The sequence below is a fragment of the Podarcis tiliguerta genome, assembly GCF_965153285.1.
Source record: "Podarcis tiliguerta genome assembly, chromosome: 6".
Lineage (NCBI taxonomy): Eukaryota > Metazoa > Chordata > Lepidosauria > Squamata > Lacertidae > Podarcis > Podarcis tiliguerta.
In genome coordinates, this window is record NC_139539.1 from 32,306,562 (window position 1) to 32,333,023 (window position 26,462).

The 26,462-nt window shown below is 44.2% G+C and overlaps 1 protein-coding gene across 16 annotated transcripts in view; it reads left to right on the forward strand.

The window, feature by feature from the left end:
- The window catches only part of NAV1 (neuron navigator 1), a 255,039-nt gene that overhangs the window by 83,433 nt on the left and 145,144 nt on the right, over nucleotides 1-26,462 (forward strand). For 6 of the 16 annotated variants that reach the window (XM_083444209.1, XM_083444210.1, XM_083444211.1 and 3 more), the window contains exon 4: nucleotides 8,225-9,094. The exons of 9 other annotated variants lie outside the window; for them this stretch is intronic. In XM_083444209.1, the coding sequence (XP_083300335.1) occupies nucleotides 8,225-9,094 (870 nt within the window). Of the gene's footprint in view, nucleotides 1-8,167; nucleotides 9,095-26,462 lie in introns of those variants that run through there. One more of the 16 variants, XM_083444203.1, reaches the window with a different exon arrangement.

Consider the following 26,462-nt stretch of genomic DNA (forward strand, 5'->3'; position numbering starts at 1 on the left):
GTAAGCTTAAGCCAAATAAATCAATAGTTTTTAAGAAAGCAGATGCTTTCTACCAAGACAGAGTCATTGATTCACATTGTGTAGACACCAGAAGTGCAAAATTCCAGTTGCCCAGTTGCTAATGGCTTGTTTAAAACCAAAAGTAGAAGTGGTTATTCTGGTTACTGAGTTACCTTTGCCCCTGTTACCTGTCTCCTAGTTGATCAAGGCATGTCCCCTTCCTCCTCCGCTACTACTTAGGCACTGCTACACATAAGCAGCATTCTCTCATCAGCCAGGATGCCTGAGATGTTATGTTTTAATTTCCCCTGTATGAGAAAGAGCATAGCAGGAGCTACTTACGTAACGAGGAACATTGCAAAATCTTTTGTTTTTACTTTCAGATCAGGGAATACCGGTGTAGGTCTTCTTTCAGAAATGGCAATGAGCTACATATTTTTATTTTATCCCCTAACCTGAGCATTGTGCCTTCTACATGCTCCTGGGCACAAATGTAAAATGTGGTCTGCACGCAGAGATGTTACATCTTGTTTCAGAAGGTCATTGAAGCAAGGGACTCAGACACAGGTCTGCTATCAAAACCAGCAAACTAGCATCACATTCCCCTCTACACTCCTAATACTCAGGGGTCATTGAGCTATGTGTTTCACTGCCTCCTGATTCGTTTCACAGGATGCTGCTGGTGGAGGCAAGGAAATAGTGTAATGACATCCCAAAACAATGTAAGGCATATGACATGTTATGAAGGCAACAAGAGAAACCTAACACAGTGCTGCCATTTGAATTTCTATAACATGTGGTTCTGTGTGTGTAGTGGGGAGAAGGGTCAATGAAAGCTTATATGCCGTTATAAATGTGTTTATCTTCTGCAAGAGTCTTTGCTGTAACAGACTAACACAGCCACCCTTCTGGAAGTTCTTTGAATGTGTAGTTCTGCCCTGAACATCACTCTCTTCCTGCTAACTGATGAATTATGGCTCTCCTCTCTCTTTGCTTTCTCAGATCTCAGTGCCTGCCAAGAAAACTGCAGCTTTTGCAAAAAGAGATATATGGCAGTAATTATTAAGCATAGAAATTAATTTATGAAATGTTTGCTTTGCGTCATGTATTATATGAGTGCATAATATGGATTTGCTGGCATTTAATACTCCTGGCGTTTGCTGGCATTTAATGCTATTGTAGAACTCGGGAGTAGGGGTAACTGGAGCCAAAGCTCTCTGCTATGGTTGTTGAGCCTTCTATGGAATCTGCTGCTCTAAGAGGTTGAGATCAGTTTTCTGTAGAGTGGACATGTGTCCGACAATACAAAGGACAGTCCTCTGCTTGAAGGACTCCTCTATTGGAATGGTCGCTTTGTTATTAACTTCAGTTAATAGCTATTTAACCATAAGAAAGGAGAGAAAGAGCTCTGAAATTGCCCACTGACAGGATAGCATACAGGTTACCTGCTCAGTTTTCCCAACCATGGTGAGATATATTGAGTAGTATCCAATGAAGCAGTTCCACTAGGGCAAGAGGTTTTACCTGCCTCTCCCTGCATTCCTGCCAACCCCCCCCCCCCCAGCTGCTCTGGGTGTTTCCCCAACCCTTCAGAGCAAAATTACAGGGTGCACAGGGGGTGTGCAGGGAGAGGGTGAGGAAGTTCCATTGCACAGTCTTTGTGCTAGCTGAACTGTTTGATTGCACTGCATTTTTATTTAAATTACAGTAGTTATTTCTAAATTTACACCTACACATATAAATTAGCACATGCAAATTATATGCGAATCTGCATTGTCCTTTTGGGGATGATGTGCAAGTGTGGCCACTCTGCTTTTGGGAACTTAGAAATGAACAGACCTGTTAGCATCTCAAGCTTTATTCTTCTGAACGCAGGTAGTATTTGGCCTTAGGATTTTATTCTGCACCGGAGTGGCTAGTTTTGTTTCCAAAAGGAAACGAGTAACTTCCAATCTGCAGGATAGATGTGGCATTTCACACTTCACTTGCTGAGTGGGAAACCACCTGATCTGCTCTCTGCATTTCTTGCCTCTGAAGGGCTCTCAAAATGAAGTGCCAAGCTGCTGAAACAGCCGTTTCACCCCACATTCTCCACCCAGGCAAGCAATCATTTCATCTGAGGGAGGTGACGATTTCTCAGCTTTTCAAATGCAAGCAGAAGGTAGCACAACAAACCACTGAGTGATCCAGTACCTCTGCTCAGTGGACTACAGGTGCAATGAGTAGCTTTCAAAGTTGCACTCTTGCAACCGTACAGGCATTTCAGTTTGCCAGGTGGAATAATCCCCCTTCTCTTCCCCATGCACCCTGTTCTGAGGGTTCTCCTAAACCGTACCAAGACAATTTGGGGAACACGGTGGGGGGACGAGAGCGTGGAAAGCCCCATTTTGCAATTTTTGTCCTTCCAGTATGAGACTGGTTAGGTGAATCGCACCCAAAGTTTGCAGCTAATCAGAGGGTGCTCATGGGGGCACTCTGGGCATGAGCATTTCCCTAGTAGGACAAGTGAGAGGATGTTGGACACTGTATATGATCTGCAGGTCAAGGCTGTCATGGTGCAGTGGTGAAAATTCATACAGCCATTGCTTTACCAGTTGTGATGCTCTGAGACCAGCAAGACTAGACAGAGAAGTCTAGGGATGTGCCAGGGGAAAGCTTGGATGTGCTAAACCCAGGGCCCCCTCACTTCCTTAGCATGGCCCCGGAAACGGCAAAAAAGCATGCCATTAATGTCAGTTGGAGGGGTAAATTTGAAAGATTGTGGGGAGTCACTGGAAAATCTTTCCCCAATTTCAGTCCTGGCTGGCTTGAGCTGCAGGGATTAGGGAGTGGTGGTTTCTCCTCCACAGAATCGACCACCACCACCTTAAAGATTGCTCAGTGAATAAAGTAAATCTCCATAGGACTCACTTTCAGGAAAGCGGGCATAAGCTTGCAGCCTTAACATGATAGCTGTAGACAAAGGCGACAGAGGCACACAGAAGCAGCAGCTGAGTCCAGCTGTCTACGAAGGGAGCTGCAGGGATGATGTGGAATCATTACTATGGAGATGAGCTTCTGTCTGTACCCTTAGACAAAAGCCACAGGCATTTGGCTTTAATTCAGCCAGGCCTCCCAATCCTGCTCCAGTTTCTGGGAGGAATGGATGCCTCAGTGTTGGAACTGGGATTTGTAACAGCATGCAGAGATAGAATCTTCCGTATTCATGATAGCATCTCCCTCAGCATCAGCGCATAGGACCGGGCCATTAGTCTGTGGTCCTAAGCACAAAGAAACTAATTTGAGAAAAACAGCTGTATTTTTGGCAGCAAAAGGACAAAGATTGGTCTACTTTCGAACCAACTAGTTGTGATCTGAGAGATCTGCTTTGTTTGTTTGTTTGTTGTCTTAAGCTTATATCAGCTACCCCATGGGCAGGGTGCTTAACTATTTCTTACTGCACCAGTTCCTCCCCCCTCCCCGCCTATGCAAGCTTATGAGGGATGCAATTTAAATCAAGAAAACTGAGTGGAGGACAAAGGTTAGCTCTTCTGCTGTTACTGTGGTCCTGATCCACTCCCACCCGATTGCTGCTTTTAGTGTTGGGTGAGGAAACATGCAGGAGTTCCTGTTCACAGATATCCTGCACCACTTCTGGAACTTTTGTAGGTGGGACTCTGTTTCTATCTTGTATTAGTCAGTAGAATACGTAGGTGGTGGGAACTTGTGACAATGGTTTATAAGGCAAGCGTGGGGAATTTTTTTGGCTAGATCTTTACCTCTCCACCCCCACGGACCACCTTAGACACATTGATGTCAGCTGATTAAATGTTTCCATTATTTAGTGGTGTGGACACTGTGCTGGGGACAACAGTTTAGGGAGCCACAAATGACCACACAGAACATGGCAGATGATAGGGGTATCAACAAATAGGAAAGGTTTAGTACCTGGGTTGGCATGGGCACAAAAGGACCTACAGGACTGATGTTGGCATCAGCTCCTTATTTTTGAGACATTTTATATTTGTTGGGTGTCCATCCAGGCCTGTACATAGTTACAGGTGCTTGTTTTATTATTATTACTTTCAGAATACACTACCTTTTTCCTACAACAAAATGTTGTTTATTTCCTGTAGTCATTATAGTACTATGATTCACAATGCAAAATTATACCTGCTGGAGCATTTTCTTCAATCAGAGTTGGCAAAAAATAGGGGTTTTGTGGGGTTTGTTTTTTGCTTTAACATATCAGGAATGTAGAAGCACTTGCAAAGCATGGGACAGAGAAACAAAGAGAAATGTTAATTATGTGCTTCACAACTAAGTTATATACATGGTCATCTGATCTTACGTGTGGGAAAGGAGTTTCATGCTGCAGCTCTATCGAACAGTATCTTCAGAGTCTTTAGGTTCCTGCTCACCCTATGATAAGCCATCTCTCCTCCTCATATTGCACATGTCCTGAAGGCAAAGTTCTCTTTCTGAATAGCTATAGCTCAAGTCAACCCCCAGCACCAGCCCACATAGTCTGAATAACATGGATGAGACATTAACATCCCCAAGTCACTGTCTATTCCCTGCTGAGATAACAGGGCCTGCCCTATTTTATCTTAATTGGTTGGGAATTTGAGGACTGGTTTCGGCTGACCAGCAATGCTGTAGTGACTCAGGACTGAGTGGCTACTTCCTCTCAGAGCAGTTTGCTTTATGGATGTCTGTGGCACTCACCATGAGTAGACTGGCTGAGTCTTGCCTGGCTTTAGGCCACAAGATACACACTATTTCTTCACTTTAGGATCCCTGAAAGTATTTATTTAACAGATTTCTATATCATTTAATTAAAAAAAACCACCCAACACCTCTAAGTGGCTTAAAATAAAAGTTGAAAATATTCATTAAAACATACTGGTGATTTTCTCAGAATAGATTGCTCTCTGCACTAGAACTTCTTTTTCCACCAGGCTGGGCTAGTTATGGTTGGACACACAGAACTATTCTTAGAGACTGGCCCACAAATGTATGGTCTTAATCCTGCTACTCAGGGATCTTTGTGCTTTCAGCTCAATAGTACTATAATTTACAATGAAGCTGCAATCCTTTGAATTTTGATTTGCAAAGACATTCCACTGCAATCGTCAGGTTCAAGTGACAAGTTGAATCTGACAAAGTAGATGTTAGTCCACAAGCATTTATGCCATAATACATTTATGGGTGCTACCATGTTCTTTGTTGTCTTAAGTATCTTTGGAGTAGAATGTTAGTACAAGCAGTGAAGAAAGCAAAGAGCTCTGTGGTCTGAGAGCTCATAATACTAAATGATGCTGAAGCACCTAACATCAGTTGCTAGTAATACTATCGCACTACTAACAGTGCTATAGCAGTCAAAGCACTTCACACACATTATCTCAGTAATCCTTAACAACAAAAGGGAGGTCAACAGCATTATTATCCCATTGGAAAGAAAATACATTGCCTAGAACTAATGACATAGGCAATATTTGAACTGGGGATTTCATGGCTCATGGTTAATTCTCTTTGGCACTAGGCTACACTAGTTCTCACTGTAAGTTGGAGGAGGCTGGGGAATGTTCACGAGACCTAAAAAACCCTCTTGATTATTGCTGGATATTTGGAGCAAGTTCACTGACTACAGGTTCATTTCTGAGCATAGCTCCAAGTGTCCATTATCTTTAACAGCCTAGACAGTTTGGGAGCAGGGTGCCTAAATAATGCTTTCTTCCCAGCCTCTAGTATGGCTGATGAGAATGTGAGAGAGAGCCTTTTCTGTTGTCGCACCAGGGCATATACCAACTCTCTGCTATGAGAGATTCTAGCCCTACTTACTTTTGTTGCTAGCTAAAGTTTTTGTTTTGTCTTTTGTTGCTAGCTAAAGTTTTTGTTTTGTTTTGGCAGGTTCCTGCTCCTTCTTTATTGCATTTTAAATATGTGCTGCTTGGTTTGCACTTTTTCAGACCTGTTTTATGAATTGTTTTAAAATTAAGGTTAGGTGCCTGGAGCATCCTTCAGGCCAGTCTCATTAAGTCCTGACCAGCATTCAGGGGTTATGGAAGTTGTAGTTAAACAGCCTCTGAAGTACCACAAGTTCCTTACCCCCTCTTAGGCAGTGGAAGAGTGGGATACAAACTGTATAATAAATAAGCTAGTTTCGGCACAAGAGATCCCTGCAAACTGCAAGTTCAGTGTAGCTAGCATACTTCCATGTTTTCATGTGTTTGCAGTGTTGCGCCCTCTTTTTTCTTGTGTGTTATAGTTTGTGTTTCATATTGGAGCATGGAACTGAAAGCGGCAGGCTTATTATGTGCTGCCTTGGCTAGTGCCACACATAGATGTGGTAGCAGGAATTATTTTTAATATCAGCCTCTTGTGGAAATGGGTTTGGTTTGGATCACTGCACAGAGACAGCAGTCTGATACCACTATCTGTTCTATATGTGAAAGCTGATAATCTTTCTGCACAGGCAAGGACTGTTCTTCTGTCAGTGCTAAGCAGTGGGAGCTCAGATTCCTGAATTCTTTTTCTGGGCTTGCCACTGACCCTTTCTGAGTAGCTGTTGAACCTTTTCCATGGTGACATGGGACAAGGAAGGCTGTTTCATGCTCTGCTGAATTCATACATGGAAGCTCCTTCAGAATAAGAAATGGCAAGGTTCTCTTTTGTGGTGTCATCGTGTCAAGTGATGAATATGTGTGTATATTGCTATGTGTATGCATGCTGGGAAACTAATTGGCTGTGGTATATCCAACACATTCACACCATGTCTTGGGTCTTGTCCAGTATATGGTGCATTTTGTAATAGGAAGTGATTCCTGTGTAATTGCAAGGGAAGGAAAGAACTGATTTGCATGCAATAAAGCCTGATGGGCACCCCAAAGAAAACCTAAGTCAAGGCTCAACAGGGCTTTCCTACTTTCAATGCCAAGGTTTGTTCTTGCATGACCAAGCAGTGCACTTAAGCATGTGTAGATTGCTTTGTCTTCAGCACTAGTCACCCCCAGGTGGTGAGTTTTCAGGAGAACGGGTTCCAGAACAGAAGGGGCTGCAGTCTTGAAAATGGGAACCTTTTAAGTACCCTTTTATGCCAAATACGTTTTGATGGACAAGCTGTTGCCCCCATTCCCCATACAACTGAACTGGCAACTAATTTTGTTCCTAAATTCTGGCAACAAAGACAGCTTCCATCGCAGGACCTGAGGACTAAGGTGGGCTAGATTAGGAGTCTCAAGGGGAGCAGGAAGGGGGCTGGCCCAACTCCTACTTTCTCAGCATCCTCAGCCTGAGGCAACTGTTTCACTCTGCCTAATGGCAAAGCTAGCCCTAGCTCTGCTTCTGGGGCTCTCGGGGAGGAGGACAGGACAGGAGATTTCTATGCATGGATCTCTGGTGGGCCAAAAATGGCCCCAGGGCCAGGGGTGCCAACTTGAATAAAATATTGGGACGATAAGCCCCACCCCACATAATCACATGACGCGGTGCACGCACACAATTTGAATGGCAATACCTATCGCCTTTTGGGGGCGGTCCCCCCAATATTTTATGGGGCGGGGCAAAGGGATCTTCAGCCCCAAGGAGTTGGCTCCTGTGCCCAGGGGGTCTGTCAGAGGACTCTCCCCCCTGCTGGAGCGCCTTGCCACGACGTCTCCCCCTTCCCCGCCTATGCCTGCCTTCCGCTGTCGAAAGCGCCCTGCTCTCCCTCGGCGCCTCTCAAGCGCGGAGGCAGGCAAGGCTCCGCGAGTGCGCGCGCACGCGTACTTATTCGCCGATGTCCACACGCGCACACACACCCTCACGCACAATTACACACGCCTCCTCCCGAGCCAGAAATAGCCTCGCGCGCGTCTCGCGCCCCCACTCCACTCCCTTTCTCTGCCGAGCCGGCAGCATCTCGCAGGCGGGCAGGGAGGGCCCGTTTTTTGTTCGCCTTGCCTCTCGCTTCGCTTCCCCCCTCAGTTTCCCCAGCGGCGCTGGAGGAGATAGGAGGGGCCGGGCGCTCTGCGCTTCTGTGAGCGCGCGCGCGCCGGGGCGGGGAAGGTGGCACCGGCTGCTTTGATAGCGTGTGTCTCTCTTTTTTTCCTGTTTTATCCCACCTCCTCCTCCTGCCTTTTCCCCCCACCCCTTTTCTCTCTCTCTCTCTCTCTTTCTCCCCTCCCTCCCTCCCCTCCTCCGACCTTCCCGTTTTCCTCCTCTCCTCCTTCTTTCATTCTTTCTTCTCCCTCCGTTGCTTCAGAGGCTGGGCTTTTAAATGGTTTCCTCGCGGCGGGCGGGAAGAAGATGCTTGGCAGCGGCGGCGGCGGCAACAGCAACGACGTCAGGAGGCTGCAGCGCGACGCGGAGCTGAGCGGCGACGAAGGGCCCGAGGAGGCGCTGAGGGGCTACAAGAAGCAGGCGTCGGCGTCGTCGTCGGGCGACGGCAGCAACAAGGCCATGATGCAGAAGCGAGCCAGCGGCAAGGGCCCCGGCGGCGTGGCGGCGCCCAAGGCGCCGGCCGAGCTGAAGGTCTTCAAGGCCGGCAGCGTGGAGGGCCGAGGGCCGCTGGCCTCGAACCTGCGCAAGCAGAAGTCGCTCACCAACCTGTCCTTCCTGACGGACAGCGAGAAGAAGATGCAGCTGTACGAGCCCAAGTGGAGCGACGACATGGCCAAGGCGGCCAAGGGCTTCGGCGGCCGGAGCCTCAAAGGCGGCAAGGAGGCGCCGCCGCTCATGTCCAAGAACCTCTCGCGCTCCGAGCACTCGCTCTTCCAGGCCAAGCTGGCGCCCCCGGCCGCCGGCAACAAGCCTCCGCCGCCGCTGGCGCCGCTGCCCTCCAACCTGGGCAAGCCCAGCCGCATCCCGCGAGGGCCCTACGCCGAGGTCAAGCCCCTCAGCAAGGCGCCCGAGGCCGGCAGCGGCAGCGACGACCTCAAGTCGGACGACGAGATCCTCTCCAGCAAAGGCAAGGCGGCGCAGCAACAGAAGCAGCAGCAGCAGCAGCAAGCGGCCACCCAGCCAGCCGGGAAAGGGGCGCCGGCGGAGGAGAAGGCTTTCCTGAAGGTGGATCCCGAGCTGGTGGTCACCGTGCTGGGCGATCTGGAGCAGCTGCTCTTCAGCCAGATGCTCGGTGAGTCCGTCTCTGCCGTCCCTCCCTCCCTCCCTTCCCATGGATGGATGGATGGAAAGCTGCCTTGCTCGGTGAAGGTTATTGGGGAGACTTGAGTGGGAGGAGGAATGAGCGTCCCCTCCCCAGAGGACAGGTGTCAGCCGGCGCTCTTGGTTTTGGGGTGCCTGCATGGATTGGAGGGTGACCCTCCGCAGGCTTTCCTGCTCTCTTTGCAGAGGGATGCGGTGTAGCGTTTGACTGCCTTGCCTTGTAGGGTGCAAGGAGATTTTTAAGTGTGAGGAGTAATCAAGTTCGGCTCCAAAGTAGACCACTTCAGCCTGCTTATTTTATAACTGTAAGCACTCCGGGAGGCTTTCCTATCGCCTTCTTAATTCATTCATTTATTTTTGGTTTATCCCTTGAGTATAGCAAATAGGCTGTCTTTCACATCATCCCTGCCCTCCACCCAGAAAAACCCTCCAGGCTCCCTCCAAAAGAGGCATCTCAACCCTAATTGAGCCAGCATACTAATAAATGTTAGTTAAAATCCCCCAGTTTTATGTGCAAAGGTGAAACAGGTAGCAAAAGTGGGCAGGAGGGAAGATAAATTTGATTCTGGTTCTTTTTTTCTTTTTCTTTTGCTCAAGACATCCAGGTTAAGGGAAAGCAAGGGAAAGAGAAACATTATTATTATTATTATTATTATTACATTTTAGCTGATGAAGCAGAGTAGATTTAGTTAGCAAGGGAGAGCTGTAAGAATAGAACGAACCCAGACCTGGGGATTCAGCAGCAATGAGTGGAAATGGGGACTGCATGAGGATGCCGTAATTGGTGTTAAAATGGATGGCACCCCCTTTACTATATTAGGGAGGAACAGTCGAAAAGGTCTATTGCTGCATATGCAGCTGTGCCATGCGAGCATCCTTATGGCAAACCTGTGAAGGAGGTATGTGTGCGTGAGAGAGAGAAGCAGAAATTGTGACTGCAACATGGGCTGTCATCCATGGAGCTGAGGCAGCAAGGACTGTGAGATGCTGCAAGACAGCTGGATTGCAGGCTGTGTCTGCATTTCCCATAAGGGGGTGTGCACACAGGGCACAGAATGAGCCGTCATTGCCTTCTGGTTGCTGTTGGTGAAAGAGGGGAGTGGTCGCCAACACAGCTCCCGTGCCAGCTGCAGCTGAAATGAAAACCTGCAACATGACAGTGGGGTACATGGCAGTGAGGAAGGAAGGATGTGTCAGTGCCTCCAGAACAGACAGAGAGGAGTAGACCCTGTTTGGTTACTAGGGAGATCTGCATAGGAGCAGCAGTTGCTAGCGCTTCAGTTCTGCTCTTGCTCTACTCCACCTGGAATCTCTCTATTCGAGACACCCGCCCAGGAATGGCTGCTTTGCAGATGTCATAGGCTTAAGCGTAAGGGAATACATAGCAGCACCTCCTAAGCACCAACAATTTGGTTTCCATGCAACGGCTCAGCTCGTAATGATCAATCACTACGGAATACAAAATTCCCTGTTCCTCTCCTGCTTTGTAAATGCTTCTGTAACTGAACAGCAGGAAGATAATTCAAACAGAAGCTTCTGCGTTAAGGAACAGAAAGTCGGGAATGATGGGCACTAGGTTGGCGCTTTTAGAAACTTAGGATGGTTTGAATTGCCTTCAAATGCTGCCTATATCTTGCCTCACCCTTTGCATTGACTGCAATTGATGCTACTGGCTGAACTAAGCACAAGGCATAGATTCAGGTGCCAACAGCACTATCTATGTGGGATGTGAGGTTGTAGGAGCATAAGCAGGGGAGTGGTTATGGAGGAGGAGGCTGGTAATTAGAAGCTGTGGAATGGGAGATAGGGAACTCAGTGCTGGAATAAGGAGCTATGGGGTTGGGGCTGAAGGACTTTATAACAGGTAGATCATGGGTCTAGAATGTGGGTAGGACTCAACTGGAGTCCCAACAGCACTGTAGGGCCTGCTGCTGATTGAGGGTGGTAAATGGAATATGTGTAATTAGGGCACTGTTACACATGATAGCGAAGAAAGGGCAGTACCTTAGCGAAAGAGCACACACTTTGTATGTGAAAGGTCTCAGGTTCAACCCTTTCCATCTCCAAATAGAGCTGGGGGGAAAACTCCACCTGAAAGCCCCAGAGAATTGCTGCCACTGAATATTGACAATACTGAGCTAGATGGATGACTGCCCTTTCTGTAAGAAGGCAGCTTCCTGTTTTTCCTAAATGGAGACAATATCTCTGTAGGAAAACAGTTTATGCTTGGGTGTGTACCCCATAACATTTGAAGATGGTGTGACAATATTCATGGCAAAATAATATTTGTGCCATTTTGAAAAATGACAGTGTGCTATCTTTGTGCAGGGAAAACTATGATTTACCAGATAATGCTGGAGCGAGGGTGGAAAGGGAATGCAGAGCCAGCATAGAATGTAAAGATTTGTATCAGAGTTACTGGGCATTGACAGAACTGGGGAGAGTACCATGCAAGGCTGGTGTAGCAAATATAACTGGGCATTAGAATGGGTAGCATTGGCAAATTCATGGAAGGGAATGACGTAGAGGGCTGCCATTTGCGAATTACAAGTCTGTAAATCCATAGAGTGAAACTTCTGTGTAGTGTATCTCCCATCCTGCACTTGGCTGTAGCAAAGACCAGGTTTTTTGGTTTGCAAATGAAGTATGTTTTTTAAAAATCACAACAAAATGTGATATAGGAATTAGAGGCTTGGTTTTGCTTGTCCAGTGGGGTATAGAAGAAGCAGGTTGCTCAGCAGCTGGTTTGTGTTTCTAGTGGAAACACTTGGGCTTCCATTTCCCCAAAGCGCCCTCCAGAAAGGAGATCACACTGCAGTCTTGGCTGATAATTGACCTGCTGTCTTTATTCCTCTCCCCTCTATTCCAATGAAGACGTAGCTTGTAAAAGCTGAACAGTGTGTAAGAACTAGGAAAAAAAGACAATTGAATAATGAAACCTGCTTTCTGCCCCTTCCTTGCACCTCCTCCTATTGTATCATATAGAAACATGTGCACTTAGTTCCCATTTTGTAAAATGAAGAATTTGGAGCTTACCTTGATCTTCAGATTCTTCATTCTGTTTACCCCCCCCCCCCGACACCCACCCACCCACCACCACCACCACCAACAACAACAACACCTGGAGCAACCTGAGCACGTGTTGAATTACCTTCCATTCTTGAGCTGGATGAAGAGAGGGGAAGGTTACAGGAAAGTCCTAAGAATATATAAAGAGCTATACTCTATCAGATGAGATGTATGTTTAACCCAATGCCTGCCCCTGCCAGATTTGAATGCTTCAGTTAATTTATAATTGCATGGGGTTGCAACAGAGTAGTGAATTCCTTTTGCTTGTAATCTTGGAAGCATAATGCTAGGGACACCCTGAATTTGAACTTCCTATATCTGTCTTCCATCAAATTACCTAGTTCTTGGATTAAGTTATACTGCTGGCAGAGAGTCCAATGTGAGCCGTGAGAAAAATATTTACTCTTGTTTTTGCTGTGTCTTGTTGAAAGAGCAGAAAACCTCTGTCTGTCCTCTTGTTATTTTGCATATATTATTTATCCCTTACTTGGGATCCCATTTTTTAGGTTGAAGCTTTTTTTGAAAATATTTTTTATTGCTTTACTTTGCATAAATGGAATCCTATTCCTGGTAACCTTTGTTGCTCCTGTTTGTCTTTTTTAGCTTTCTCTATGTAATATAGCCAGGACTGCTTAAAAAGTGCAGTACCATATTTTTAAAAAAATCTTTAAAAAATAATAATTCATCACATTCTGTTTGTCTTTTTGGTGACTGTAGCACATCAGTGCTGCCATTTTCAGAAAGCTCTCTGTAGCAGTTTAAGGATCGCTTAAATTAATAGCAATAACTAATTTGATCCTGTGCGCAACCTTGTTGGGTGTTACTTTTCCTTAATGTATGTGTAACTCAGCATCTACCATCACTGAAATTTATTTGCGATTTTGTTGTGCATCCCTGTAGTGCTAGGGGAACCTGCTGAAACTCTTCACAGTGTGCTTATGATTAAGCTACTTTTAATTATTTGTCATTATATGCAGATCTGTTCACACCTTTTTCCAGGTTGTTAATGAATACTTAGCAAGAGCAGGTTCCCATGCAGATCCTTGGAGACACCTCATGGTACACCTCTTTTCACTGAGATAACAGCCCATAAATTCATTCTCATTCCTTTATTTATCCAGCTGAATGATCCAGAAAAAGACATTCCACTTTATCCTGTGACTGTTAAGGTTTTTGGGAAACTTTTGTGAGGGGACCCCATCAAAGGCTTTTTTGGAAATCAAAGAAGGGTTAACCTTATCTACATTTTTTTTTTGCAAGATGACCTCAATTTCTATTTGGTTAATGAGGTCTGATTCAGTGTAACACATCTCATGCCAGCAGCTAGAGATTCCCTTTGTAAGAAAAATAACAACCTGGTTTTCCGTGGATGGATGGGGTGGAAGAAGATAAGAGATAATTACAGAGCAGGATTGGGGAATTATAGTTCCCACCATGTCTGACCATTAGTCTTGCCATGGGCATAGCCAGGGGGGTGCAGGGGACAGCTGCCCCCCTAAATCAAGTAAATAAATAAAACTAATTGACTAATTGCATTGCAGTTAACTTGGTTCTGTCCCCCCAATATAAAGCCTGCTCCCCTAAAATAAATCCTGGTCACACCCATGAGCCTTGCTTGCTGGTGCTGATGGGAACTGGAGTCAGACAACATCTGGAGGACCACAGGTTCCAGGCTTTTTCTCTATTTCTCTGTTGCAATCAGTGTTCTGATGTAGATTGTTATTGCTCACAGGTTATTTTGCACCTTCACTCCTTTTCATAATTCTCAGTGCTTCATTTCCTTGCCCATCCGTGTTTCAGTATTATTCTTCCTTCATTTTAGCACTTCCTCCTCCTAGTACTCTGACCAGCTCGCAAGCTGTGCTCAGTACTGATTGTGCACTTGGGTTCTAGGTATGTGTCCTACCACATACGGTAGTTTCTCTTTGGGAATGGCTAGTAGCTTGGAACATGAAAAGTTAGGCAATCCCCTCCTTTCCCTATAAAATAAAGGAAGAAATAGCATGTCTCTTGGTGCAGATCACTGCATACATGAGATGTGCTATGTCAGCATAAAAAAGGGAGTGAAATTCCCTCATAGCAGCAGAGGAAATCATAATGAGGGACACCCTGGGATGTTTGCCTGGACTAACACAAAAGATATCCAGGAAGTTAAATGCCTCTTCAATGAGGTTTTAATGTCAGTTCAAAGAAATCTAGACATAGGACTCCAGTGAGAACTCAGAATGAAGTGCAGATTGCATCATCTGTTTGTGGTATATCCGGGTACTTATTGGGTTAAAAATAGCTGTTGCAGGTGTATCCTTGGCATCAATTAGCCAGTGACTCATTTTGTATATACCTAACCATGGTCAAGCTGCTGCTATCAATGGACTACATTTCCCTTTGAAAGTGAAGAAGCACATCATAGAGATTATACACTGAAATATCAGCATAAATACAACTATGGATTTTGACTTGTGGGCCTCATTCTTTCCCTAGTCTTTCAGCATGTAAATGGCACCACATGCCAGTCAAGCACATGCCATTTGAGCAATCCCAGTGAGTTTTCAAATATGTTAGCAATATAAAGTCTGGAAATTGAAGAAATCTCTATACTTCATAGGAAGCTTGGTCACCAGGGATGCAGTTAAGAATGCTTTCCACCTTGCAGCAAAATCGTTAACACACTATCAGTCATGATGGACACTATTCTCTGCCACCATGTATGCTTCTGAATACCAGTTTCTGGAAACTGTGGCGGGGAACAAACCAACCAACCAGTCATTTTATTTGTATGCTGTGTTTCCAAAGTTAAAACCATGCTCAAGGTGGTTTGCAACAATTAAAAAATTACAAACAACCAAAAGTAATCATAAACAATAAATAAAAGATCACAATGTACAAAACCAAGTCAAACAATTTCCATGTAAATCATGGTAAGATCTAAAATAAAGATTAAAAAATAATATCAGTAACAGCAACAACCCTCCCGATACCCCAGCCCAAGAGTCTATTCAGCAGTCTTGACATTTGCAGCTGGAGCCAGTCAGGGCCCCACCCTCCCAGTCCCTGTGAAAAAAGGCTTGCAAGGCAAGGAGCAGGTCTTCCAGGACTCACAGCCACCTAGGGGTCTGCATGTGGCTGGGATTCTTGCAAAAAATGCAACAGTAAGTGTACTACAGTCTGATTCTGCAAGGCACTTATTTTCCTAAGCAGGTGTTTGTGCCCAGGATTACTTAACAATGGTTAGTAAATGTTTTAACTGTTAAGAGATCCTGGTTATGCACTTTCTCTTTGTTAATTTAAGACCCACTGGTTAATTATAGGGATTCCAGTAATTCAAAAAGTCAAAAGCAAATGAAAAACTGGTCAATGTCAATAAAGAACCCACAATTTCAGTCATGCTGTGTTCCTAAGTATTTTTTGCTATCTGCTTCAGTGTGTGTGTTGTATCGAGAGAGTATCCCTGTGAAAGTTCACAGACATGCATGGATACTCCAGGAGGAGATTGTGGCCAACAATTATCTGCTGGGTGGAGATACTGGCAGGGAGAGGAGTTGCTTTGTCTTTGGTTTGGACAGTAAAACTGTGAAAGCCATTACTTTGGAAGGAAGGTTAGGATATTAAATACATATATACACACTTTTAGGACAGCTGCACCCCCTGTAATGAAATCAGAGGCAAGAATGTTCGTCTGAGGCTAGCAGTGCATAAATTACATCCATTCCATTTTCTCAGGGGTTAGCAAACCTTTTCAGCAGGGAGCTGGTCCACTATCCCTCAGACCTTGTGGGGGCTGGATTATATTTTTTTTGGGGGGGTGAACGAATTCCTATGCCCCACAAATAACCCAGAGATGCATTTTAAATAAAAGCACACATTCTACTCATGTAAAAACATCAGGCAGGCCCCACAAATAACCCAGAGATGCATTTTAAATAAAAGGGCACATTCTACTCATGTAAAAACACGCTGATTCCTGGACCGTCCATGGGCCGGATTTAGAAGGCAATTGGGCCGGATCTGGGTTTGCCTACCCATGCATTATCTCCTTAAGACCTCCCATTCCTTGCTCATGTCAATTCTATTGGGTATCAAATTCCATTCTATATTGACCTTGTTGGATATGGTCTGTTGGGGCTTTGTTTGCAAGTTCTTCATCCTTTCTCTAGTAACCTGAGATTTCCACACCATTTAACTCACTGACTTCCCAACTCTCAGAAGATTTTCTCCCAGTCTGTTTGCTTTTCTTTGTCTTTAATTTCTCTCTTAACTATTAGGTTTCTCCTTATGTCATTCTTTGCTGTGACATGGGACTGATCCAACTCTTAGTATTTTCCGCCCCAACTGGATCCTAAGCTTGCTTTCTCAGAAGTTAACTGGGTTCATAGTTTTGCTGCTGCATTGTGTTTGGGACTCTACAGACCATTAGAGGTAGCACATGCCTTGCCCAAAGAGCTCATTATTTTGCATCTTGATTGTACTTGAAATAAAGCTCTTGCTATTTGATTTCAGTGGAATTTGCACCAGTGTAATGGTTTCTGGATTGGGCTGTAAAGCTTGGACCTTGTTGGCTCATGGAGCTGTCAAAAGATGGTACATCCATAGCAGGAATCTAAGACACCTTGTTGTTATAAACATCTGAAAATGAGACATTGATAGGTCAATTGACCAAAACCTGGAACATGTATTATGTTGTGTTCAGATGCTGAGGAACGTGTGCCAATTACTTTAAGAGAAAATATATTCTAAGAGGAGCAGATGTTCAAAACTATCAGAGCAGGGAGCTGTAAATATAAACATGGCTGTGGTTTGGTTAGAGGGGGCTTGGCCACTCCTCCTTCACATATTTTAACCATCCTGAGATTAGGAGAAGGAGGGCTGCAAGTATCTATGCTTGCATAATTATTGCTATCACTCAATAATAGTCGAGACTTTGTAAAGGACATGTGCAAGCTTTGCTGTAGGAATCTGTCTTCATGTTTTGGTAGGGATCTCTAGAGGTTCTTGCAACAGAAACATCTGTTTTTGTAGTGACTATTTTCAACATACAAATTATATATTGCATGACTGCTAAAGGCTGAGTTGTAAAAGCTTGTGGTATATGGGTTTGGTAGTTACATAGACAACAGATTGGTGGAGGAAGGTCAGAGCTGTAAAGGAACTGCATAAAAGGAAAACCTCTGTGTTCCTGTACCCTCAAGTAGGGCCACAAGTACACATATTTATGTGAATGCAAAATAGGTAACAATTATGCTTTCAATCCAGCATCTTTTGTACAAGAACCAATGTAGTCTAACGGTTTACATGGTGAACCAGGCCTGGGAGGTCCTGGGTTCAAATCACCCCTCAGCCATGAATATATCACTTGAGTGGCTTTGGGGCATGCTACACTTTTTCAGGCTAACTGAGCTCCCAGGGTGGTTGTGAGACAATTTTCAGTTTTTGTGCAGACTTTGAAATCAAACACAATTCTTTAGCTATTTATTTCTTAAAATAACAAACCAGACTGAACTGATTGCATTACATACCGATATCTAATCTAGCTAATTGACTGTTCCAAGGGCAAAACAGGCTTACTTTAACTCACACATGCATGCACACGCATGCATTTCAGGGACTTGAGCACATCTTGTTGAGCACTTTACCTGTCACAACAACCTCTGTCAAGATAATTCCATCAACAGTTATTCACCAGGAAAACTAAATGGAACCTCCAGGAGGAATTCAGTGTTGCGCGATGCTGATCATTCCATCAGCGGAAGCATTACAGCTTGCCAGATGGGAACAATCCCTCTCTCCTCTCTCGCATGCTGTTCTGGGGCTACTCTTCACCCCCCCAGCCCATTTTTTTGGGGGGGGGGAGAGCCCCATTGCATAAGCAGAAATCTTTGCACTAGCTTCCATTGATGGGACTCATCATGTGAGTCCTGCCCATCTTGTTCAGGTGTAGCATACATCCAACAACAGGTATTTGGACAAACAGGAGGGCTGTTGCTTTAAAGGCCTGCGTGTGAGCTTCTCAGAAGCTTTGGTTGGCCACTGTTGGAAACAGAATCGAGGACTTGATAGCTCTTTGATCAACGTCAACAGTTGGTAGAGCACCAGACTCTTAATCTCAGGGTTATGGGTTTGGGCCCCATATTAACCGAAAGATTCCTGCATTGTAGGGGGTTGGACTATATGACCCACAGGCTCCTTTCCATCTCTCCGATTCTCTGATTCTATTACTCTTATTGTGTTCTTATATGGAAAACACGGCAGCATGGCTGCTATTCTCCTGACCTCTGGTTTGTCATGCTGATGCTGCTTGGTGTGAAGAAGAGGGTGACTCTAAAGTTTGAGTGCAAGCTGTAGATGATGTACAACTGTAGCATTGTATTCTGCTTGGAGTACTCCACCAGTCCTCTGTGGAGATACAGCAATTCAGGGGACCTATACCACTGTCTGTTCAGATTTTTGTCAAGATTGGATATGGATTGCAGCCAGCCAACTGAGAGTTGAGGGACTGAGAGTCCATTTGCAAGACTGACCATTGCTAATTAATTGATTTATGAATGAATGAATGATCACTCTGGGAAACCTTTAATCTTAAGAGATGGCACTCCCCCCCTCCCGCCATCACAGGAATTGATTAGAGTGGTACACCCCACACCCCCCGGCAGTACTTGAGCTTGGGGTTCAGAAGCGTATGTGCATTTCTACAGTAGATTAGAGATCTGTGTAATTAGAATCCAAAGTATGGCATTATTAATACTGATATGCTATAGTCTTCAGCCGCAGAATGTGAATTATAAAATGTTAGCTTCTCTTTATGTTTCAGAATTTTGTTTTCTTTGTAAGCAGTATTGCTTCTATGGTATCTCATTCCCTTTGCCCCTCTTACTTTGTCAATTATTTCCTCATTTCCTCTGCTTTCAACTGGGCTCTGAGGGCTTTACTCTTTTTACTGTTAACTCCACAGAACCATTGACACCAGAGTATTTCTAATAAAACCCAGAAAGCTTTGGGGAATCAGGTCATTCCTGATATGGAGAAAACTAAGGCAGGCGTGGTCCACATAAAATAAGCGCTTATGTAAAGAAGGTGGGGCCATATAAGTTAGCAAAAGCTAGGACATGCTAGCTATAAATAACTTGTTAATTGCTTCCTGTTTTGCAAAGCATCTGGTATGGACAATGATCAGAGGAAGATGCTGATTTATTTTACCCTGGCTTGGGGTTTATAGTTCTTGGTGCACTGGGACCTTGTTCAGTTTTGTTTGTGCTTTGGCCTCTACTTTTTTATAATCAGTTGAGTATAGTGATATGAAAGGCCCTATAATTATATAAAAACACAGTGGCTTGAACAGAGATGTTCTTTGAGTCATTTTTAGACCTATGATTCTATGGCTAACCACTTATTTTGTCACTAGATTGCAGGAAACCACTTCTAAGAATGTTCCTTTGAGCAAAGTCAAGATCTCTTGTACATGTTTAATTTCTTGTCAAAGGCATTTTGGACACCTTTGATAATACCTTCAAACCATGTAAAATGTTGCTATGGGATAAAGACCCCACTTTGAGCAAAATGTGAATGATCTTAACTGAAATGGGATTCGGAATGGCACACATGGTTTCCCACTCATTTGTATCTGAACAGTCCTGTGGGCTGTGGGCTGATGTGAGTGATAATGATTTGCCTAGGGTCACCCAGTGAACTTCCAGATTGGGTGGGGCCAAGAACCTCAGTCTCTTATCTGTTTTAGTCTGCCACTCTATCCAGTGTACTACTCTGGCCCTCACCCCACCCTTCCTGCAACTCCACCATGTCTTGGATAAGTGTTCCCTTGAATTATTTTCTTCCCAATCAGCTTCATGCTCAGTGATTTGAGGAATATTCATCTCAGAACTCATTAGAAGCACCCATGGAAGCACCCAGGTGGAGATGGAGGCTGCATTACCTTGAGGGATTTGTTCCAGGTCACTGCAGAACTGGTGATTATCTCTTCTTTTAAGGTGTGCTACATAACCTTGTTAATGATGCCAACCATTTGTGACAATGCATCCTTGTGTTGATCACAGGAGTAATTCTGGCTCTAAAGAAATGTGACATCTTCCCATGCTCAGTTTCATTTCTCCGATTTTAGCTCTACTGTACTGTTTCCAGCTTCTAATTCTCCTTTATTTCCACATGAAAATGTCAATTTTTTGTGCTTCTTCCTCCTTAAGGGAAAGTTGCATGTCCTTGATGCTTTTATTTTAACTTAAAAGCAGAAATGGGGTGGTGGTGAACTGGCTCGGTATAAGACAAGTGTGATGTAATTTAACTAGTTGTCTGTGACAACACAAAGACAACTGAAGATGGGATTGGTCATGGTTCATGTTCTTTGACTTCAGCCCTGCTCGCATCATTGTCTTCCCAACCACATAGCTAATGGAGTTCTCTTTGGAGATTCCCTGTGGTGCATGGTGACATTCACACGGCAACTTTTGCTTCTTATCCTGTCACATGGCTCTCACAGCCCGCGTTCAGACACTTCTGCTCCTAGAAGGAAGTGTCTCTTCTGTTGAAAGAAGTTGATCCTAGCACTGTCAGGAGATGGGATCTTTTGCTGGAGTAGTGCAGCTCATAAAACAGCTCTTTTCCTTGTGGCAAGGGGGAGCTCTGAAAAGTTCAGTGTTGTCCACCAGAGAGTGAGTAGAGATGCATAATCGTTCAGCATCCATATACTTTAAGGGCTTCCGGTGCGTCTTTTATACAAACAGCTAAAGAAAGAGTATTGTCATGTACTTGCAAGACATGCATGGATACAGGTTTTACCTTTGCTTAGGTTTAATTTTGAAGGAGCTCCTGGTGTCCCCCCTGCTGATTCAGACCACAGCGGCTAAGAATTAAGGAATTTAGTACTCACCAGTAGGTGCTTTCTTTTCCTGCACACACATGGACTTGCCTTATTAAAATGTATGGGCTCTGTACAAAATTCAGCTCCTGGACTGTCTAGGCCTTAGTTAATAGAGCTTAGTGGGCTTAAATTCAATATGGCAGGAGACATGTTTGCAAGAGCAATAGGGAGGAGGCAAGGAGAAGCAAAATGCTTGGCAGTGGTGAGATTAAGCATCTTTGGATTAAGTGCCCCACACCTGGTCTAGGGTTTTTGGTCACTTCACAAGCAGTTGATTAGCAGCAGACCAATCCCCCTCTTCCTCGTCCCCAGCTGAGTGGATCAAGGTGAAGGATCCCACAGTTTATTACTAAAGAGCACACACAACAGTGTAATCAGCTAAGCTCCTCAGACTGGCAGCAGTGACAGCCATTGTGGCATTTCCTGTTCATGTCATGTTTAGCTTCTGTTCCAATATCAGCTTTCATCAAGCATAGGCAAGAATAGTAGTTAAATACTAGTATTTAACTATCACTTGATGATGTGGATGAACCAACATCACCTCTCCTTCTTTGCTTCGGAAGCCCAAGTCCCTGATGTTACCCAGAGGCCAATTAAGGAAAGCAAGGGTTGTTCATTGGGCAGTCATGAGTGAACAGAAGTGCATTATGGTTTTCTTGGGCACTGGAGAAGCCAGTAAGACTGTTGTTCCCTAAAGGGATGAGAAGCTTTTAGTCTTGTAGCAGCATCAGTGTCTTGACTTTAGCAAACTATGGTCATTTCTCCTTATTTTCATATATATAGTAAAGAAAACCTTATGTGAATGGAGAATTGTGCATACATGTTCAAATTGTTGCTTTACCTACCGAAACATGTAGAAGTGTCACCCCTGTTCTTTTATAGCTGCTGTTTCTTTGTGTTTCACTGAGAGAGGCAGGGACTTAAAGGAATGTGAATGATTGGATATAGTGTGGTGTTGATAACACCAAGGTTGCAAGTTCAGTCCCTGAAAGGAACAGTTGCATATTCCTGCATTTCCAGAGGGTTAGACTAGATTATCCTCAGGATTCCTTCCAATTCCATGATTCTATCTTTTGCCTGGTATTTGTACAAAAATACAGTAGAGTCATGTGAGAACAGCCCTTGAGAGGATCAAGAAAGACAAAAATAGTGAATTTCAGATCTTAATATTGCCTAAGTACTAATTGGTTTCAAAATGTGATGGTGAAACGTGGCAGAAGTGTTAGCAACTGATATGACTTTCACAAAGGGGGAGAATATCCAACCCTCCCATGAAACAACACAAGGGAGTGTTGGATCGTATGCTAACTTTAGATCAGGCTATCTTGGGATATACTTTGGTTTTCACCCTTTCAAACTTTTCCAAGACAAATCAGGACAGTTGCCAACTTCAACTTGGGATTCAAGAGATGGAAGTTCTGCATCCTAAATCTGTGTTTGCAGCTTTGTAATGCTTCCCACATGATGGCTTTAGAAAACAGATACCTTCATCTTCGATCAGTGCTGCTGGGAAAAGCCAAGAATCATTGAATCTTGTGCCAGAATGTGTACATTTTCAAGGAAGAAAAATAACCACAGTCTGATGTGATGTTTGAGAAACAGTGATGGCTAGTTTCCATGCAAAGTCACTCATCCTAACCTATGCCATTTGCAAAGAGACAAGTAGTTGCAATAATTATGAATAAACATGGATATGCCTGCACTTGTAATGCAGCTATATCGAGGGCAGTTCACAACTGCTTTGTTAAAATTTTATAATCTGCTTTTTCACTAACACTCTCAAGACCTTTTACACAGTCCTGCTAGAACAAATTGGATTATAAAATAAAGTAAAACTATAAAACAAGCCACCATACATATCAGAATTTGATGTAAGGAGCTAAGGGGTTTTCTAGTGCTGATATTGTTCTGATAGAACAAAGGGGGCAGAGGGATCATGCCCTCTTTCAAAAATAGTGTGCTTTTAAATTGCCAAATATGTAGCAGTCAAAGGCACTTTTATGCCCCTTTCTTGGTATAGCATATTTGGCAGCTGCAGATTATCATAATGAATGCTACAGATATCTTATTTTGTTCATAGATGGCCTATTGGCCACCTAAGAATAATCACGCCATTGATTCTTCCTTTCTCGTTTTCCTTCTCTCTCCTGGTTGCTGTGGCAGCCAGTAACCCAGTCCAGTCCTGGCTGTCATGTTTCTTTATGATGATGTGTTCATGTCCACATACCCAGTTTCCTAAGTAAACGTGGCAGTCAGAACTGGAATGCTGGAAGCCAGCTTAAGCAGTAGGAGCATCAAACAGTTGACAGCCCCTCGGATGGCAGGTTGGGGAAAAGTTTGACTGATGCCGATGTGTATAAGGTTAGAGAATAGGACACCTTCTGGCCAGCCATGTTCTTAGTCTGTCTGTAGAAACTGGTTGAAAGACAGTGTTGGAAACAACACAGCAGACAGCAATATGGCAACTATCTAGTGCGACTTTATTCAAGTTCTAGGCTTGTCATTGCAAATTACATAGGAGGCTGAATTTTGAAACTTCCCCAAAGCTGGGCATGTGAAGAACAGCCAACAGCATTTTGCTAGCTCTTAACAGTGCAGTTCTAAGCCTGTTTGCTCAGATATAAGTCCCACTGAATTCAGAGAGGCTTATTCTCCAGTCCAGTGTTTCCTAATATAGCCCCCTGGGGTGGGGCAGGATAGTCCAAGGGGGCCACAGATGAAAATTGTGTAAATGGGGGGCCACAGTATGAGGCTAGGAGGCCACAGAGGGAAGTGAGAAATGAAAATAAATAAATCTTTTTTTAAATAAAAAAAAATCCTGATTGGCTGGCTATCCACTTGGCTAATTAGAAGTGGGTAAGGGGGTGGCCCACCGGGGTCTAGCACTCCTTTTTGCCACGAGTGTTTTCTTGGAGCACTCCTGGCTTTGTTTCCAGTGGGAGAGGGTGATTGCTGAGCTCCTGTTTTGAGCCCGCGATCCAGAACCCCCTGGTCAGGTAAGTGTGGTGGTGGTGAGGCAATGGATAGGGCGGGGTGAGCCAGAGCTGTTTATTGCTGCCGCCAGTGCTGGGCCCACAGGGTGCAGTCCGCTCCAGCGCCTAGTGGATCAGGGCCTTTGGATGTTGCCAAGGGGCACAGGGCCCTGACCGAGCAGGGTCGTCGGGTGCTGCTGACTTGCACCTAGTAAACAAGTGTCTACTCAGAAGCCGCATTGAGTTCAGTGGGCCTTACTCTAAGGTAAGGGTGTGTGGGGCTATTGTATTTTATCTAGGCAGCCAGTGCTCCTCTGGATAACAATATCTTTTTGCACCTGGTCAGTGATGTCTACTTGCTTTTTAAAATTCTCCCATTTATACAGAACTCCCTGTGCACCTTTTGGACTGTATCTGTAGGTTTCCCTCTCTGTGACAAATAACTTGGGTCAAATAAGTGTTGTTTACTTTTTATAATACATGGAAGATGGATCTCCCTTGGGAGGTTCCGGACTCTCCTTCCTTGGAGGTTTCTAAGCAGTGGTTGGATGGCCATCTCTCATGGATGCTTTAGCTGAGTTTTCTACATTGTAGGGAGTTGCACTAGAAAGATGACCCTTGGGGTCCCTTCTAGCTCCATGATTCTATGTTTTTCTGCTTTAACAATATTCCATTATGTTCCTATCATTTTATGTAATTGCATTTTGTATAGATTATAAAAAATATAAATAAAATATATTTACAAACAAAACATCAGAATAGCCGCCTTTCTACCAGAAGGATGGGGGGCGGGTAGGCATGGGCCTAGCTAGGATTTTTGTTAGGGGGCAGAATTTTGTTGGGGGGGGCAGAACCTCAGATTTGTATTGATTTTTTACTTATTTTATTGATTTTACTTATTTGGGGGGCAGCTACCCCCTGCCCCCCTTGGATACACCCATGGGGGGGGGCCACAGGAAGGAAACAAGGTTTGAAGGGGGCCATGGTCGGAAACACTGCTCTAAGGGTGTTTTAAGATTGCAACCTAAATGCCCTAGCATCTGAGCCATATCCTTAAAAGGGATTAGATCAGTTTCACAATCACTGGTTCATAAGAAAATGTAATTTGCCCTATGTACCATCTTTTAAGAGCTAATCCCCTTGCCCCCAGTTCTGGAGCCTATATTGGATAATTTATAGAAGCTGAGAAAGGCTACCAAGAATTTCCATTGGTTTTTATGACTTGAGACTTTTAAAACAACAAAACATTAGAATATCTCAGTAAAGCCAGAGCTAGTGGTGTAGTAGTTATCATACAATTTCAAAAAAAACAGGTATAGAGAATCTTGTACAAAGCTCCAGGTAGAGCTTCCCTCTTCTGTAGTGAGAAAAACTTACACATCAGTGCTTTTTTCCTGGTTATTTGCAAAATCATGTGGAATGCCCTTGTTAGAGAGGGATTATTATCTAAGTAGATAAAGTATAATTAGGAAACAATGGCCATGGGAGGCACAAAAGAACACCCGTCACGATTGTTGAACTCAGATAAATTATACTATACAATGCAAGGAATTAATTAAGGTGCAACCCCATTTTATTATATGCAATGGCAGTAATTTCTGACCTGTCCTATAAAGCTCCAAGTAACAACTGGCCCAGTTCATTGATTTCATGTCATGTCGCCTGGGCAGTATAAGGCTCTGATGGGGAGGTCAGTTTTACAGTATAGGTGGGAATGAGGAGAAGGGCATTCTAGAAACTGAGGTCAAATCATATTAGAGCCAATGCAGATCTACAGAACTTCTATTGATGTTATTAGGACTGCTGTAAACTTAGAATGAATTTACATCAGATCAAAATGGAGTAGGCACTGGTGAGCCTCCACTTGTGATTTCTGTCTTGAATGAAACTTAACTTTTCAATGTCATGTGTGTGTGCTTTCTCCTAAATGTGGGCACTTCACATGCTATATGATTACTGAATGTATGTGAATTTCTCCATCCCTTGATGGTGTTGGTTGTTACAACTCACGGCATGAGCTGGGAACATCATAACAGAGTTTTCCCACCCGTGATCCTTTTGAGCAAATTTTCCTCCCAATTCCCATGACAGCTGTAATTTTCCTAGCTATTCTATCAGATAGTTTAAAGCCGTGTGAATTTAACCATATAAATATTGGCAAGCTGAGTGTGCTCTAACTTTATCTCTCAGAAAAGGCTTACTTATATTAACTAATGGCCCTAGGATAATAAACTTTTGTGGGTATGTGATCAGTGATTATATATACCTGCAAACTAAATAGATCACGAAAGCATTTCAATCCCAACCTCAATTTGCCTGCAAAGGGTACGGGCAAATTGACCCCACCACTCCAAGGCAAATGAGGGTCTCCTGTGTCCTTCTACGAAGAAGCCTGAAGGAAAAACATTTTTTTTCCTGAGAGGCAACATGTT